Below are 12,770 nucleotides of genomic sequence, written 5' to 3' on the forward strand. Positions count from 1 at the left end.
GACATTCACTAAAAAAAAGACAGATAGAGGTTGACGGTTAAATTGACACATAACCTTACTTCGCATTGGCAAGCTCCCTTTGGTATTACATTATGTCCCTGTTAAGAAAATTACTGCAGAAAAGCTCCCTGACAAGGTTTTATTTCAAGGGGACTGTGTCCCCTAATCGATCTGCGGCTTTCAGGACTTTAGTGTTGTTTTCCTCCACCTACTTGTCCTACCAAATGCTTAAAGACCGGTTACAGTTGTGGCCTCAGGTAAATGCAATTTCAGACACTAAACCCCTGGCGGGGCGCAGGGAACAGTTCAACTTTATTGCGGACGTAGTGGAGAAATCCGCTCCCGCGGTGGTTTACATAGAGATTAAAGATTCAAGGTGAGTTTCTATGGTGTAAAAACCGAAATAACCAAATTGGTGGTAGGAGGGTTGATTTCTTTACAGGACGGCCTTTAACTCTTTCTAACGGTTCGGGCTTTATAATCGAATCGAATGGTCTGATTGTAACAAACGCGCATGTGGTCACTAACAAACCTTCAGCAAGGGTTGAGGTACCTTTTCACCATTCTTTAACAACACATCTACACTTAAAGCATCCCTCAGGTAAAACTTATGGATGGTCGTATGTTTCAAGGTGTAGTTGAGGATATTGATGTAAAAAGTGACTTAGCTACAGTGAGAATTCCAGCCACTAATTTGCCTATAATGCGTTTGGGCAGTTCAGCAGATCTAAAACCTGGAGAGTTTGTTGTTGCAATTGGAAGCCCACTGGCATTGAGTAACACTGTAACAACAGGTAGTTTAAAAGCTTGCGAGGTGATTTGGGGCTTTAATACCACAACAAGCTTGTAGGGGTGGTCAGTTCAGCCCATAGGGCTTCTGAAGAGTTAGGGCTTAGGGATAAAGACATGGAATACATACAGACTGATGCTGCTATCACTTTTGGTAACTCAGGGGGGCCTTTGGTTAATTTAGATGGGGAGGCTATAGGGGTTAACAGCATGAAGGTAACCCCAGGTATTGTAGTATTTGCTAACTGCAAGTCCTGCAAAATGTAAGCTAAATTAATGTAGGAATTTCATTTGCCATCCCTATTGACTATGTGAAAGCTTTCTTGAAGACAACTAAAGGACCTAAAAAACCTTCAGATACTCCTAAAAGACTTTACATGGGGATTACAATGTTTACTTTAACACCACAGATTATTGAGGGGTTAACTCAAAGACAGGGTCTTCCACAAGACTTTCCTGGTGGTGTTTTAGTGTGGAAGGTTATTGAAGGATCCCCAGCCCATCAGTGAGTTTGTAACCCAAATTTCCTAGCATACTTTGTGATAAAATCATTTTTAAGGGGTGGTATACAAAGAGGAGACATTGTTACTCATATAGATGGCAAACCAATTAGAGGGGCTCAGGATGTGTACGAGGTGTTAAGACAGGCCAAATCAAAGAACTTACGCATGTCGGTGCAGAGAAACGGGAAATCGTTTGAATTAACTATACACCCAGAGGATTTAGGTTAAAAATTATAAGTTGTTTTAAAAAGTTTTATTTTTTTCTCCGACCTTTCACCACAGTCCACTCATCCTGCTCCATCGCAACTTCATCTTCACTAGACTCATCAGAACTACTCTCATCCACCATCTGGTTAGGTCTTGATTGCTCACTTAACCAGTCTGAGTTAACTGAAGGCAATTTCAGAAATTCCACTTCACATTCTGCAGTTTTACCTGCAAAGCGATTTGAAACCGAGTTCAACACTCAGAATGCTACCAACCTTCTTTCAACAGCTTTAGAAACATGTACAGCAACTGTGAAATCTCCTTAGGAGAACCATCCTCGCAGACAGTGTTAAAATCCTGGTCCAGCATGTCTTCAATCTCATCTTGGATGTCCTCGATCTCTAAATTGGGCTCGGACACGCAGTACTGCACTAGAGAGTCCTTGAAATCTATTGCGACCTAAAAGGGGCTGTAAGCGGATGGTTCAGGGTGTAGACAGTTGGGCTCACTTGTTTACTGTGGGGGCCTCCCATTGAGTGATCCACGGCCAGTTTTAAGGCGGTCCAGTTGTTAAGGATTTGTGAGACGATTTTTGTAAACGCTTCTTCCATGTTGCGGGTGTGTTTTGCTTCTAAACAACCCTTAGGTGATTAATGTGAAGCATTTTTAAATAAAAAACATACATAACCTTAAAATGTCATTTTTAGTGTTTTGACAGTAACGTCACTTTTTAACTGGCTTTAGTATTTTTACATGGCCACAAGCAAATATTATTTACTGTCTTTATTGCTATTTGCAAGGGTTATTAAAAAATATTATAAATGGAGGACGTCTGGCAACGTTGCCTGGTCCCCCACTTGTAAGATAGGCCAACGAACCCGTCCCTACTGCATTGTGTGCTATAGCAATCACTGCCTTAATATTGACGATCATTGTTTTTATCAGCAAAAGTTATTTTTTGTACAGCCAGCCTTATCATTAATGTGAGCCCAAATACAACGCATAAGTAAATGAATTGGTAGTCTTAAATTTTGCGTTGTGTGTAGGAAGGTCGAATTGGTTCAAAGCTTACGTCCGAGGGCCAAAATGCCGGTTTTAGCTTTACTGGGAGCCGGAATGTTGGCCTACAGCTGTTTCTACCTGCTGGCTACCGCCCTGTTTGATTGCGACGTGCTTATGGGCTTCCTAGAAAAATTTGGAAAGTCACCGCGTAAGTTGTATTAATAACTGTCTTATCTTATAAATAACCCACCATTTGAACCGGTAAATGTATGGAAACAATACAAATGAGATTCAGTCAAATCGGGCGGTGTTGCCAATACTGCGAATCACTCGCTCTCTTCTTTTTTGTTTGACATCGGCATTTGTACTTCACAGGTCGGTTGAAGGGTAAAGTGGTGTTTATAACGGGGGCCTCAAGCGGTATTGGGGAGCACACGGCCTACGCCCTAGCCAAGGCCGGTGCCAAGCTAGTGCTAACGGCCAGACGAAACGCGGAACTACAACGAGTCAAACTGCAATGCATAGGTTAGGTCTTTTTGTCTAAAATCTTCTCTCCGTTAATCCGGAGCGTTTGTACGCAGCACTGTCCAACGGGCAATTGCAAGACAAGGACGTGCTGGTCATTCCAATGGACGTTTTGGAGGTCACGTCGCATAAAACCCACTTTCAGCACGCAGTACGTCATTTTGGCACCGTGGATATTTTGGTCAACAACGCAGGTTGTTTAGATGTTTATTAATTCTGGCAACCCTGCAAAATTGTATATAGGGCGATCGCAGCGTGCCACGTGGGAGTCTATCGATTTAACAGTTGACAGACAAATGTTCGAGTTGGACGTGTTTGCTGTGGTTAATTTGACCAGGGTGGCTTTGGAGCACTTTAACAAGAGGGGAGAGGGTCACGTGGTGGTGGTGTCCAGCCTGGCTGGCAGGATTGGAGCACCTTACTCGGGCACTTACACCGGAGCCAAGCACGCAATTCACGTATTTGTTGCTTGTCACGTGTAACAAATAATTAACACTTTCGACATTTAAAATTGTAGGGTTACTTCAACTCTTTAAGAAACGAAAAAGTGGAACAGAACATTCACGTGACTCTGTTGTGCCCCGGCCCGGTTTTCTCCAATTTCCTAGCGGAAGCTTTCACCGACAAACCAGGAGAGGTGTATTTAAATACCCTCCCTGATAATAAATAAGTAACTCACGTGAATTGTTTTAACAGAAATACCAGGGAAGCACTCAGCCAACTGATCGTAGAATGACAGCTGAACGGTGTGGTCACCTGAACGCAGTCGCCATTGTTAATAAAGTGGAGGAGGCATGGATTGGATTGTTTCCAGTGGTTCCCATGACTTATATTAGCGTGTACTTTCCGTTAATTCAAAAACTGTAAGTACAGCCCTTTTACCCAGATTATACAGGGTAATCCAACTTTTGCAGGGCAATTAAAATGCTCGGACCGAAAAAATTGTTCAAGTTCAGGGACAGCAAAGAGGTGATAGTCGAGGAGGTACGAGTTGCTTGAATGTGCTCGTCTTTTTGTGTGCGTGTTTGCGTTTTCAAGTAATATAGGCACAACCGAATTTTATTTCAGAAGGAAAACTGAACTGCACTACTGGTTTGTGAGTTGGAACCATTTAAATAAAGCGTTGTTTTAATTAATTTGAGCTTGAGCGTAATTTACACTTAGTGCGGTGTTAAAACGGAACGCACTCCTTGCCCAAAAGTGACAGCTGTCACTGGAATTTTAATTGTCCTCTCTGTCTAACAATGTCACGTTGTTAGAGAGAGAGAAAAATATTTTGAATTTTGACAGTTCTTTTCTCCATTTTTTTTTTGCTTTGCATTTCCAGTTTCCAGTTGGATTGGAAATGATTTTAAAACGCGTTCAGTTGACCTTAAAAGTGTTGTGTGGTGCCTTTTTGGGGCTCCAATGTCGCTGTACTGGTTATGGAATACTTTCGGGGGTTCCCTTGTTGATTCAGGTAAGTTAACTTCCATTTTGTTTGGCGTCTAATCACAAAAACGCAATTTGGTTTTTTTGATATTTTTTATGGTGTAATAATCTGACAGGGTTACTAAATTAACATGTCAACGTTACAAAACAATATCACGGGGCTCCGCTAGCCCCCCTCACAATTTACGGCCCCAAATGTGTACATTATAGTAAAATTATCCAACACTTATTTACTCAAATAACGTCTATACATAATAATTTAGCCAGTCAATAAATAAGGTTAAAATAGCTTGAATATAATACACTTTTAGAATTTTTATATATATATATATAGTATATAAAAAGGAATGACTTTTTAGGACTTATCCAGGTAAAATGCCCCCCACCCCACTATCTAAAATCTTTGGTGTCTTACAAAGCCAACAAATCCTCCTCTTTCTTCTTGGTGTCTTTTTTTAATGTGCTGGGATTGGTCGAACCTGTAGTGGCCGTCACTGTGGGTAAACTGTCAGCAGCTGCAGCCCTTTCAGCCAGGAACCGTTCAAAGTCACTTGAGGTTACAGACTCCTCCACTTCACCCTGTAAAATATCATTCTCTCCTTGTCAAGTGTGTTCAGAATTCAATCATCACATCTAAAGCTGAACTACTAACTTACCGTTCTGCCCAGCCAATTGGCCATTTCTTTCAGTTCTCTGTCTTCCTCAGTCTAAAGCATATACATACAAGACACATAAAGATAAAACACACAAAGCTCAGGAAAAATCACTAAACAAGTCAATATATAATCAAGCTAAAAACAATGACTTTAATTGAGAGAGTGTAATTGGTCCAGCTTGACCAATCACAAACACATGTAGACTTTAATTGAAAGAAATAAAGCATCAAGCAGCAACCTGTCATTCTGACAGGACTCACCTCTGGTGCTGGCTGCGTCACTGCACTGAGTCCTCCTGACACCTGGCCTGGGTTCAAGTTATCTTTGTAGGTGCTTCCCCTGTAAGTTTCCCATTATTCAATTATTATTCTCCATTACAAGATTCCAACCTTGTTTTGGTGTTGTCGTAGGTGGCGTTGCGCGATTGCGCAAACATATCAAACTCATCACTTTTTTTCGAGTTGATCGAAACCCCGTCTCCTAAACCTGCAACCCTCCATATTACTTCTGTCAACGTCAAACCGAGTTAACACCTAACCTAATTTTTTCATACTGTCAACCACGTCATCGTCATCCAAATCAATCAGACTGTCATCGTTCCGCAATGTAGGTTTGACCACCGAAGTGGGGGGAATGGTTTTGGCTACCAGCTCAGAAGCGCTTGAGGGGGCGTTTGGTAACCTGTTCTTTTCCCATCTACTGTACCTGTTTCGAGTCGTTTTTACTGGTTGGTGTTTTACCAGTGAGTTGGTGTAACTAACCTTAAAAATAAGTTATGCATATCGTCGTTAATCCTTAAAAGTTCCTCAGTTAGTGCGTCATTCGTTATCCGACTTATCAGTTCCACCAGTCTGTGTTGCATGCTTTGACATACACCGCGCAGCTCCTATACAAGTGGTGGTTGAGTTTACTGACCAATTGGCAATCTTGCTTTCTTTGTCAAAAAGTGACAAAATGAAGCAATGTTGCCAGAGTGTCCCCTCAAACCTGTAATAGCTCCAATTCGTCGCGCTCCTCCTGACCGGGCTTAACCTCACTCAGCATCTCTCCCAAAACGTTCATGTTGCTCTGCACCACATCCAGCTCCGATTGGAGCTTCGCCCTCTGTTCAGGGGTGAGCGCCCCCCCAGTTGGGGACTCCAAAGGCGGCACCGGACTGGTTGAGGGCGAGGGTTGTGGAGCTTCAGACGCGTGCACGCTCTAATCTCACATTTAACTTTTTGTTTTTTCAACTTTATTCACAGTACCTTTCTGGGGGTGTGTATAGGGGCTAAAGTGTCCAAGTCAGTTGCGGGAAACTCAATCCCTTTTGCTAGCAGATCTTTGTAGACTACATTGACGCCTAGCAAGTCCTGATCAGCTTGGAACGCGCTAGCCCAGCTCTGAATCAAACTGAGGACTTTTTCTTGCACTGCCGTTGGAGGATCGTTTTTAGGGCTCAACAATTTAACCTAAATCTCAACATTTACAAAACTTTAACGGACATTTCTTCCGACTTACCAATTCCTGCACAAAATCCTTGCTACACGCCAACAGGTGGAAGCGTTTACCGCAGTTTTTCACGCAAGTTTCCAAAATGGTCAGCGTGTACATCACTACCGTGTAATTCTTGCCGGCGTGCTGGCTCAGGCGCTTTTTGATCGCCCGTATCGCGTCTTTGGGGCCCTCCTCAGTTTCGTTGATAATGTCGCAAATCTCCATGTTTAGGGCCCAATTTTCCGAGGCCAAACTGGGGTCAGTCGCCTGTTCTGTGATTGTTTTGTTCAAGGTTTTGTATTCAAATGCAATACGAGTAATTAGTAGAGCGTGGTGTGACTAATTTGTTGCTCTAATGAATTTCTTTTGGGGCTTTTTTAAGGGTGCTCCTTTGTCATTTAACAGTCCAAAGCCTTTATTGTTTATTTAAGGAATTAGTGTAATAATTTAAATACGTTTACGTAGGCGGTTTGTGAAGTCCTAAATAAGGCGTTGGCCAGGTTAAATAAGGGCGGTACTTACCGATCTTACCGCCTACAAGGGTGGAGAAGGGATTCCCTATCAGGGCGTTCTGTATGAAGGAAGTCATTCTTGAAATAAACCACAATTTTTCCTTTAAAAACTAAAACGCAAAAATTGTGTTTTGTTTGTTATTAATAATAAATAGTTTTGACGTTACTGTCACAACTGTCAAATTTTTGATAGGTCACGTGCGTTCGTGTTGCCAAGTGTGTTTAATTAAAAGTGTTTTACTAAGCTAAAACTAGGACTTAAAGTGACTGTATTTTGGTTAGTGCAGCTTGGAGTTTGTATTGGGGTAGTGAGTGTTATCCATAGTGCTTTCTAGTGTTTGGTATTTGAGTTATTTCGAATTAGTGACATGGCAACACAGCGGTTCAGTTGTGGACTATACTCATCTTTATCTACACCGTTTCACGCTAACTTAAGAGAGAGACCACAACATAACCTACCTTTAAGTTGTCAGTAACCTAACCTAACTTAAACCAACTCTAATATTTTTACATAAAAAACTAACAAAATGATAACTTACGAATTAATGTTGCTGTTGCGAGTTATGCCTAAGGTAAGTCCAGGTAGTAATAATCCCTAAACGGGCTAAAAAGGCCACATTGCAGCCCCAAACCAAAGAGGTGCTCCGCAGAGTTTCCGACCATATATTTCAAAGAGGGGGTTTTATCAGGAAACTAGAGAATCTAGGAACTAGTGCTACGCCTTATAAAATTAGTTCACACGATGCGGTCCATCACCAAGCCAGGTAAATTAGTTTTTACCACTGTAGCCCCTGTTGAGCTTGAAACTTCTAGTTACTTTGTGTTTGAGTTTAACGCTCCCCCTCTCTGTATTGAGCAACTGCTGGACGAGTACGGTCGCGATGTGGACGTGATGAGAAAAAGGATTTTCAAGAAAAATATGCCCAAAAACGTCGAGTGCACTCTGCACGAGGAGTTGCTCCCTCCACCATACAGAAAGGATGTGCAGGAGCTGGTGGCGAAGGCGAAAAGGCATGAGAAACCCAAGTTTAGATACAACGCAGACCTGGACTATTATCCTTTCCAGAAGTAGTGTGGTTTTAGAGGTTTATTTAAAAAATTAACCTTATGATATACAAACAATATGAATATGTAACAAGTAAGTAGTTAAATTAAAAATATAATAGAGCCTGGAAATTTTTAATCACTTGTCAGAGTCCTCCACATGAGCATTGCAGTTGTTATTTCTAATATTAAAAGTACTGATAAACTTGTCCTTATATTTATTTATAAGAAGCTGTGAATTATTATAAGTAACCATCCAGCAACATCACTTGAGACATTTATCAAAGTAGACATTGCCCACATAGCCCCCCCTGATAGCTTTCTGTACATTCTGTTCAAACAGCCTTCTGTTGCTGGTCAGAACCTCGGCAGCCTCCTTGTTTAATGGGTCCTCAGCGTTGGGTTCCAAGAATAAATACTGCAAACCGTAGACGATGCTGTTGATGGTCAAAACTGGTTTCCAGTCTTCCCTTAAAATGTTCAGGCACACATTGCCTTGCTGATCAATGTTTGGATGGTAGACTTGCGTCTCGCACTTGACTTTGGGCGGCTCGTGGGGATAGTTAGGCCCCACTTTGAAGTTAAACACGAATCTACCGCTTTTGTAAAAACCCTAAAAAATTACTTACTGGTTAGTGACAGTTGACTATCAAAGGGGGTTCAGAGTAATACCTCGTCAGGGCAAATAACCAGTTTGAAGTTCAACAAATCGTCGGGGTCCGGGAATTCGGTGTTGCAAGTTTTCGGCAGGTTCAGCTCGTTGATATCTAAAAATCCCCACGGTTAATTTGTTCCCAGGCCAAAGTGGCGGATACAAAAAAAAAACACCTTTAGTGATTCTCAGCTGGGCGGCGGACGCTTTTTTCTGATTGGCGCCTCGATGTGCCCCTTCTCCATCCTTTTTCTGTTGTTTCAACGAGAACAATTTAATCATTATATTAGCTGAAGGGGGTGGAAAAACGCGCCGAAATACGCTAAAAATCGAGCGAAACCATAGGAAATACCTATTTAATTGTTATTTTTGGTAATCTTTTGTGGTATAGGGTGACGGAATGCACTGACAGATCATCGATTGGAGGCTATTTTGACGTCCTTGATTTTAGCTAAAGTTCCTTTATTCCTCCTTTCTCTAATCGGAGCATAATCTGACAGTTATCACGTGATTGCGCTAATCCTACACATTGAAGTGTCATGTTACAATTGTCAAGCGAGGAATAAATGAACACAACATTTAAGATGGCTTTCTATCAAATTCAAATTCTTGTCATGTGTTCTTTCTGCAATACGCCTAATCAGTGTCACGTGACCTTGTATTGTAATTTCCCTTGTAAGTTTCAAGGACACCAACAGTAACATAACCTCAAAAGTTATTTTAAGTAAACATTCCTCTCATTTAAGTTTGTTTCAAACCTTTAAAAATCTTAAAGAAGGGGCCATGCCCCTCAAAACTCAACTGATAAACAAACACATCCACATTTTGCGCCGGTTCTACTCGAAAGAATCCAGGTAAACTGTCAACTTTTTGTTTGCAAAGTATTTTACAAATTTTAGGGTTTTTAATAGTAAAAAATGGAAAAGTGTGGTAGGATTGGAGGTGCACGCGCAAATTAGCACTGAAAGCAAACTGTTTTCGGGTGCCTCCACCAAATTTTCAAGCCCTATCAACACTAACGCTAGCCTATTTGACATAGCCACCCCGGGCACTTTACCGGTACTAAATAGGGGTTGTGTGGAGGCGGGGGTCCTAACAGCCCTATCGTTAAACTGTCAGATCAGTCCCGTGTCTTATTTTGACCGTAAGCATTACTTTTACGCCGACATGCCGGCCGGATACCAAATCACCCAACAGAGGGCCCCCTTAGCCCTAAACGGGGGTTTAGACTTTTACACATACACCCCAGGGGTGCATAAAGAGCCGTACAAAAGCTCAGTGAGGATTAAACAGGTTAGATTGCTCTACAAATGTGTTCATTTTGATGAGTTTAGGGAGCTTTCAGCTCCAGTTAGAGCAGGACAGTGGCAAGAGTTTGCATGACTCTGACCGCAGTTTGGTGGATTTAAACAGAGCCGGAGTGCCTTTAATGGAATTAGTGTTTGAACCTGATTTGGTTGATGGTGAGGAGGCTGCTGCCCTGATTAAAGAACTCATAACGATACTGCAACGAATTGGGACATGTTCATGTAAAATGGAAGGTACACTTACCGCAAGTTCGGTTGTATTTGAACAGTCCAGTTTGGATTGTTCACTCACCATGATAATTTTGACATTGACAGGAAATGTCATTTTGTAGAGGGGGCTTTGAGGGTGGACGCTAATGTGTCTATACACAGAGAGGGTGAAGCCCTGGGCACTAGAACTGAAATTAAAAATATCGGTTCAGTTCGGGGGGTGGCCGGGGCAATTAAGTATGAAATAGCCAGGCAGATAGAAATTAAAGAGAGTCAAGGTACTGTGGTGAATGAGACCAGGTCGTGGAACCAGGAGAAAAAAGCTACAGTGCCTATGAGAGACAAAGAGGTGCAACAGGACTATCGGTACATGCCTGAACCTAATTTACCCCCTTTGCATGTGGCCCTTGGTCCAGTTTTTGGGGGTTCAGTTAGTGTGGAAGAGATTAAGGTTAAAATTCCTGAGTTGCCTGAACAGACCCGCACTAGACTTAGAGAACAACACGGGCTGTCTCATAAACAATGTGTGATTTTAGTGGTGGGTAAAGAAAATGCAACGCTGCCAAGTCTACTATACTCTGTATTTGTAGAATGATTTTACCACACTGCAACTCTTTGAAGGTGCTTTGCTAGGCAGGACCATCAACCCAGCTACTCTAGCCAATTTCCTAATAAATGAGTTGAATAAACTCCTCAACGAATTAAAACTGAATACCGAGCAAATGTAAGACTCTCTAAAGTAAACTCACTTAAACATAAAAAAAAAATTTGTAGAACAACCCCTCCTAGTCACATTGGTGACTTGATTGAGCTTCTGCAAAATGGAAGTATCAACAGAGGAGTGGCCACTCAAGTGCTAAAACTCTTTCTGCAAGGAGAGCAACGCTCGCCTGTCCAAGTATGTTCTAACATCCATTTTAAAACATAAATCAACTAAACTTAACAGATAGTGAAAGACCACAACTGGCAACAAATCACTGATGAACAAAAACTAAGGGAACTTTGCACTCAAGTGCTAGACGAGAATGAAAAAGGGGTGAAACAGTACCTGGATGGGAAATCCAAAGTGTTTGCCGCATTCATGGGGGCTGTGTTCAAAAAGTCAGAAACGCGAGCCGACATGAAAAAGTGTGAGGTTATTTTAAAAGAATTGTTAGCACAACGTTTAAGGAAATAAATTTTTAATCAAAACTAATTTGAGTCACTGTCTGAATAAGCTCCTAAAAGGGATAAGCTGGATGCAGGAGCACTCTTGACTTTTACCAGTCCTTGTAACTGTTTTTTGGCTACTGTGGTGCAAGTTTTAGGTTTTTTGTTTGCACTGATACTCCAGGTTGTGCTGGTGCTACCACTAGCTTGACTAACCTCCTCATCTGCTCCTACCACTTCTTCTTCAACCACGATTTTTCTTTTACCGCCAAACTTAACAGTTTTAATATATTCCTCGTCTAGTTGCTTCAATCTTTCTTCACGTTCCCTCTGGGTTAGATTAGAATCGTAAGCTGACAGCATAGTGTCGAAATCCACAACTTGTTGCCGTTTATTCAAGTCTTTCAACTCTTCCAGACTCTCCAGTAATTCGATTTCATTTTTAGACTGTTTTGTGCGGTTTTCCAAGAGTTTCATAGGGTTGTTGGCCTCTTCCTCTTTCGCTTCTTCTTCTTCGCGGAGCGCTTGCTCTTCTGCCAGTTTCAGCGCCATAAAATTCCTGGTAGCCCCCGCCTCAATTTCATAGTCCGTATTCCTCGGGTCCGTTTTGAATGAAATCTCTTGCAGACACCTGGTACACTTGATGTAAAAACGGTAGATGCGAATACCCAGGTAATCTTCGTTTTCCACGTCCTCTTTGCGCGCATTGAACTTTTTTCCTTTGTAAATGTACTCACCGCAGGTCTTGCAACGCATATTAAACGGTGCCATTAGACGTACAGTGTATTGACGATTTTTGGGCAGTTTCATGCGGGGAATCTTTGACGGATCAAAATCCGGAGGGTAATATTTGTTTAATACTTTACGTTCCGACATGTTTTGGCTTTACACTGTCTTTTTTGGGGCCCTTGTTTTTATTAGTTTTTTTCTCCCCTTTAGGTTAACCTCACTTTTCTTTTATGACATTTGAGTTACAGTGTTGCCGCCTGACTCGCTGTTAAATTGGCTCTCTGGATCACATGACTTAATTCGTTTTAAGAGGACATTGCCCCTACTCACAGTCCCAACTCAAAGGAATTCTTAACTCCTAAGAAGTCTGTCTTGGAGTAGGGCGTTCGTGTAAATGAGTTTTAGAAAACTGTCAACACCGCAAAACCTTAAAGTATCATAACCTAAAACTGAAGTGTCAAAAAAGCTGAAGTATATTGCTTTCTCTTTCTGTACTACAGATTTAGGTAAAGTTAGACAAGAAAAGATATATTATGAAGGGTTATGTAAGAAATTCTGCTCAGTCAAGGAGGGTCTAT

The 12,770-nt window shown here is 41.7% G+C and overlaps 8 protein-coding genes across 13 annotated transcripts; 4 read left to right on the plus strand and 4 right to left on the minus strand.

The window, feature by feature from the left end:
• Window positions 1–32: 32 nt before the first annotated feature.
• On the plus strand, window positions 33–1,542 carry HtrA2 (HTRA2-related serine protease). The gene is made up of 6 exons (XM_081984219.1): window positions 33–376; window positions 423–549; window positions 602–794; window positions 851–1,015; window positions 1,072–1,294; window positions 1,349–1,542. The coding sequence occupies exons 1-6, from the start codon at window positions 93–95 to the stop codon at window positions 1,518–1,520; spliced, it is 1,164 nt and encodes a 387-aa protein (XP_081840345.1). The 5' UTR covers window positions 33–92; the 3' UTR covers window positions 1,521–1,542.
• LOC145732181 (pre-rRNA-processing protein TSR2 homolog) lies at window positions 1,531–2,712 on the minus strand. 2 transcript variants are annotated; one of them, XM_081984290.1, is made up of 4 exons: window positions 2,572–2,712; window positions 2,009–2,130; window positions 1,775–1,958; window positions 1,531–1,727 (listed from the first exon to the last, which is right to left on the minus strand). In XM_081984290.1, the coding sequence occupies exons 2-4, from the start codon at window positions 2,108–2,110 to the stop codon at window positions 1,546–1,548; spliced, it is 468 nt and encodes a 155-aa protein (XP_081840416.1). In that variant the 5' UTR covers window positions 2,111–2,130; window positions 2,572–2,712; the 3' UTR covers window positions 1,531–1,545. The 2 variants fall into 2 exon arrangements, with proteins under 2 accessions (XP_081840416.1, XP_081840417.1); XM_081984291.1 differs by lacking the exon at window positions 2,572–2,712 and adding an exon at window positions 2,183–2,201.
• Window positions 2,238–4,162, plus strand: LOC145732127 (dehydrogenase/reductase SDR family member 7). Of its 3 annotated transcripts, none has more exons than XM_081984203.1 (9): window positions 2,238–2,482; window positions 2,546–2,709; window positions 2,877–3,026; window positions 3,083–3,220; window positions 3,270–3,484; window positions 3,544–3,663; window positions 3,723–3,889; window positions 3,941–4,043; window positions 4,095–4,162. In XM_081984203.1, the coding sequence occupies exons 1-8, from the start codon at window positions 2,253–2,255 to the stop codon at window positions 4,023–4,025; spliced, it is 1,269 nt and encodes a 422-aa protein (XP_081840329.1). In that variant the 5' UTR covers window positions 2,238–2,252; the 3' UTR covers window positions 4,026–4,043; window positions 4,095–4,162. The 3 variants fall into 3 exon arrangements, with proteins under 3 accessions (XP_081840329.1, XP_081840330.1, XP_081840328.1); XM_081984204.1 differs by having other exon boundaries at window positions 3,941–4,010; XM_081984202.1 differs by having other exon boundaries at window positions 3,941–4,162.
• A 369-nt stretch (window positions 4,163–4,531) lies between these two features.
• LOC145732123 (TOM1-like protein 2) lies at window positions 4,532–7,270 on the minus strand. Of its 2 annotated transcripts, XM_081984195.1 has the most exons (10): window positions 7,112–7,270; window positions 6,614–6,861; window positions 6,361–6,564; window positions 6,101–6,313; window positions 5,875–5,999; window positions 5,652–5,818; window positions 5,503–5,599; window positions 5,374–5,452; window positions 5,114–5,164; window positions 4,532–5,036 (listed from the first exon to the last, which is right to left on the minus strand). In XM_081984195.1, exons 1-10 carry the CDS (start codon window positions 7,176–7,178, stop codon window positions 4,869–4,871), a joined length of 1,419 nt encoding a protein of 472 aa, XP_081840321.1. In that variant the 5' UTR covers window positions 7,179–7,270; the 3' UTR covers window positions 4,532–4,868. The 2 variants fall into 2 exon arrangements, with proteins under 2 accessions (XP_081840321.1, XP_081840322.1); XM_081984196.1 differs by lacking the exon at window positions 5,114–5,164.
• A 242-nt stretch (window positions 7,271–7,512) lies between these two features.
• On the plus strand, window positions 7,513–8,277 carry mRpS6 (mitochondrial ribosomal protein S6). Its single transcript, XM_081984293.1, has 3 exons — window positions 7,513–7,673; window positions 7,726–7,865; window positions 7,915–8,277. Exons 1-3 carry the CDS (start codon window positions 7,629–7,631, stop codon window positions 8,171–8,173), a joined length of 444 nt encoding a protein of 147 aa, XP_081840419.1. The 5' UTR covers window positions 7,513–7,628; the 3' UTR covers window positions 8,174–8,277.
• A 71-nt stretch (window positions 8,278–8,348) lies between these two features.
• On the minus strand, window positions 8,349–9,211 carry UbcE2M (NEDD8-conjugating enzyme UbcE2M). Its single transcript, XM_081984286.1, has 3 exons — window positions 8,974–9,211; window positions 8,818–8,912; window positions 8,349–8,758 (listed from the first exon to the last, which is right to left on the minus strand). Exons 1-3 carry the CDS (start codon window positions 9,077–9,079, stop codon window positions 8,411–8,413), a joined length of 549 nt encoding a protein of 182 aa, XP_081840412.1. The 5' UTR covers window positions 9,080–9,211; the 3' UTR covers window positions 8,349–8,410.
• Window positions 9,212–9,491: 280 nt separating this feature from the next.
• GatB (glutamyl-tRNA(Gln) amidotransferase subunit B, mitochondrial) lies at window positions 9,492–11,509 on the plus strand. Of its 2 annotated transcripts, none has more exons than XM_081984184.1 (7): window positions 9,492–9,651; window positions 9,709–10,090; window positions 10,143–10,338; window positions 10,437–10,852; window positions 10,905–11,038; window positions 11,089–11,212; window positions 11,261–11,509. In XM_081984184.1, exons 1-7 carry the CDS (start codon window positions 9,581–9,583, stop codon window positions 11,489–11,491), a joined length of 1,554 nt encoding a protein of 517 aa, XP_081840310.1. In that variant the 5' UTR covers window positions 9,492–9,580; the 3' UTR covers window positions 11,492–11,509. The 2 variants fall into 2 exon arrangements, with proteins under 2 accessions (XP_081840310.1, XP_081840309.1); XM_081984183.1 differs by having other exon boundaries at window positions 9,505–9,651; window positions 9,697–10,090.
• LOC145732159 (splicing factor YJU2) lies at window positions 11,479–12,564 on the minus strand. The gene has a single exon (XM_081984258.1). The coding sequence runs from the start codon at window positions 12,337–12,339 to the stop codon at window positions 11,506–11,508; it is 834 nt and encodes a 277-aa protein (XP_081840384.1). The 5' UTR covers window positions 12,340–12,564; the 3' UTR covers window positions 11,479–11,505.
• Window positions 12,565–12,770: the final 206 nt, after the last annotated feature.

The sequence above is a fragment of the Ips typographus genome, linkage group LG7 (genome assembly GCF_016097725.1).
Source record: "Ips typographus isolate SLU linkage group LG7, UJ_Ityp_2.0, whole genome shotgun sequence".
Lineage (NCBI taxonomy): Eukaryota > Metazoa > Arthropoda > Insecta > Coleoptera > Curculionidae > Ips > Ips typographus.

Excerpts from the sequence above, each read along its gene's own strand:
- HtrA2 (XM_081984219.1), top strand. The coding sequence starts at position 93 with ATGTCCCTGTTAAGAAAATTACTGCAGAAAAGCTCCCTGACAAGGTTT. Across the intron at positions 550-601 it reads AACCTTCAGCAAGGGTTGAG|GTAAAACTTATGGATGGTCG; the intron begins GTACCTTTTCAC and ends AGCATCCCTCAG. Across the intron at positions 1,295-1,348 it reads GAAGGATCCCCAGCCCATCA|GGGTGGTATACAAAGAGGAG; the intron begins GTGAGTTTGTAA and ends ATCATTTTTAAG.
- LOC145732181 (XM_081984290.1), bottom strand. The coding sequence starts at position 2,110 with ATGGAAGAAGCGTTTACAAAAATCGTCTCACAAATCCTTAACAACTGG. Across the intron at positions 1,959-2,008 it reads GAGGCCCCCACAGTAAACAA|GTCGCAATAGATTTCAAGGA; the intron begins GTGAGCCCAACT and ends AGCCCCTTTTAG. Across the intron at positions 1,728-1,774 it reads TCTAAAGCTGTTGAAAGAAG|GTAAAACTGCAGAATGTGAA; the intron begins GTTGGTAGCATT and ends ATCGCTTTGCAG.
- LOC145732127 (XM_081984202.1), top strand. The coding sequence starts at position 2,253 with ATGGCCACAAGCAAATATTATTTACTGTCTTTATTGCTATTTGCAAGG. Across the intron at positions 2,483-2,545 it reads CAGCCAGCCTTATCATTAAT|GAAGGTCGAATTGGTTCAAA; the intron begins GTGAGCCCAAAT and ends CGTTGTGTGTAG. Across the intron at positions 2,710-2,876 it reads AAAATTTGGAAAGTCACCGC|GTCGGTTGAAGGGTAAAGTG; the intron begins GTAAGTTGTATT and ends TGTACTTCACAG.
- LOC145732123 (XM_081984195.1), bottom strand. The coding sequence starts at position 7,178 with ATGACTTCCTTCATACAGAACGCCCTGATAGGGAATCCCTTCTCCACC. Across the intron at positions 6,565-6,613 it reads AGGATTTTGTGCAGGAATTG|GTTAAATTGTTGAGCCCTAA; the intron begins GTAAGTCGGAAG and ends GTTGAGATTTAG. Across the intron at positions 5,037-5,113 it reads CCAATTGGCTGGGCAGAACG|GGTGAAGTGGAGGAGTCTGT; the intron begins GTAAGTTAGTAG and ends GATATTTTACAG.
- mRpS6 (XM_081984293.1), top strand. The coding sequence starts at position 7,629 with ATGATAACTTACGAATTAATGTTGCTGTTGCGAGTTATGCCTAAG. Across the intron at positions 7,674-7,725 it reads TGTTGCGAGTTATGCCTAAG|CCCCAAACCAAAGAGGTGCT; the intron begins GTAAGTCCAGGT and ends GCCACATTGCAG. Across the intron at positions 7,866-7,914 it reads GCGGTCCATCACCAAGCCAG|TTACTTTGTGTTTGAGTTTA; the intron begins GTAAATTAGTTT and ends TGAAACTTCTAG.
- UbcE2M (XM_081984286.1), bottom strand. The coding sequence starts at position 9,079 with ATGATTAAATTGTTCTCGTTGAAACAACAGAAAAAGGATGGAGAAGGG. Across the intron at positions 8,913-8,973 it reads CCAGCTGAGAATCACTAAAG|ATATCAACGAGCTGAACCTG; the intron begins GTGTTTTTTTTT and ends GGGGATTTTTAG. Across the intron at positions 8,759-8,817 it reads TGGTTATTTGCCCTGACGAG|GGTTTTTACAAAAGCGGTAG; the intron begins GTATTACTCTGA and ends GTAATTTTTTAG.
- GatB (XM_081984183.1), top strand. The coding sequence starts at position 9,581 with ATGCCCCTCAAAACTCAACTGATAAACAAACACATCCACATTTTGCGC. Across the intron at positions 10,091-10,142 it reads GCTCAGTGAGGATTAAACAG|CTCCAGTTAGAGCAGGACAG; the intron begins GTTAGATTGCTC and ends GGGAGCTTTCAG. Across the intron at positions 10,339-10,436 it reads ATGTTCATGTAAAATGGAAG|AGGGGGCTTTGAGGGTGGAC; the intron begins GTACACTTACCG and ends GTCATTTTGTAG.
- LOC145732159 (XM_081984258.1), bottom strand. The coding sequence starts at position 12,339 with ATGTCGGAACGTAAAGTATTAAACAAATATTACCCTCCGGATTTTGAT.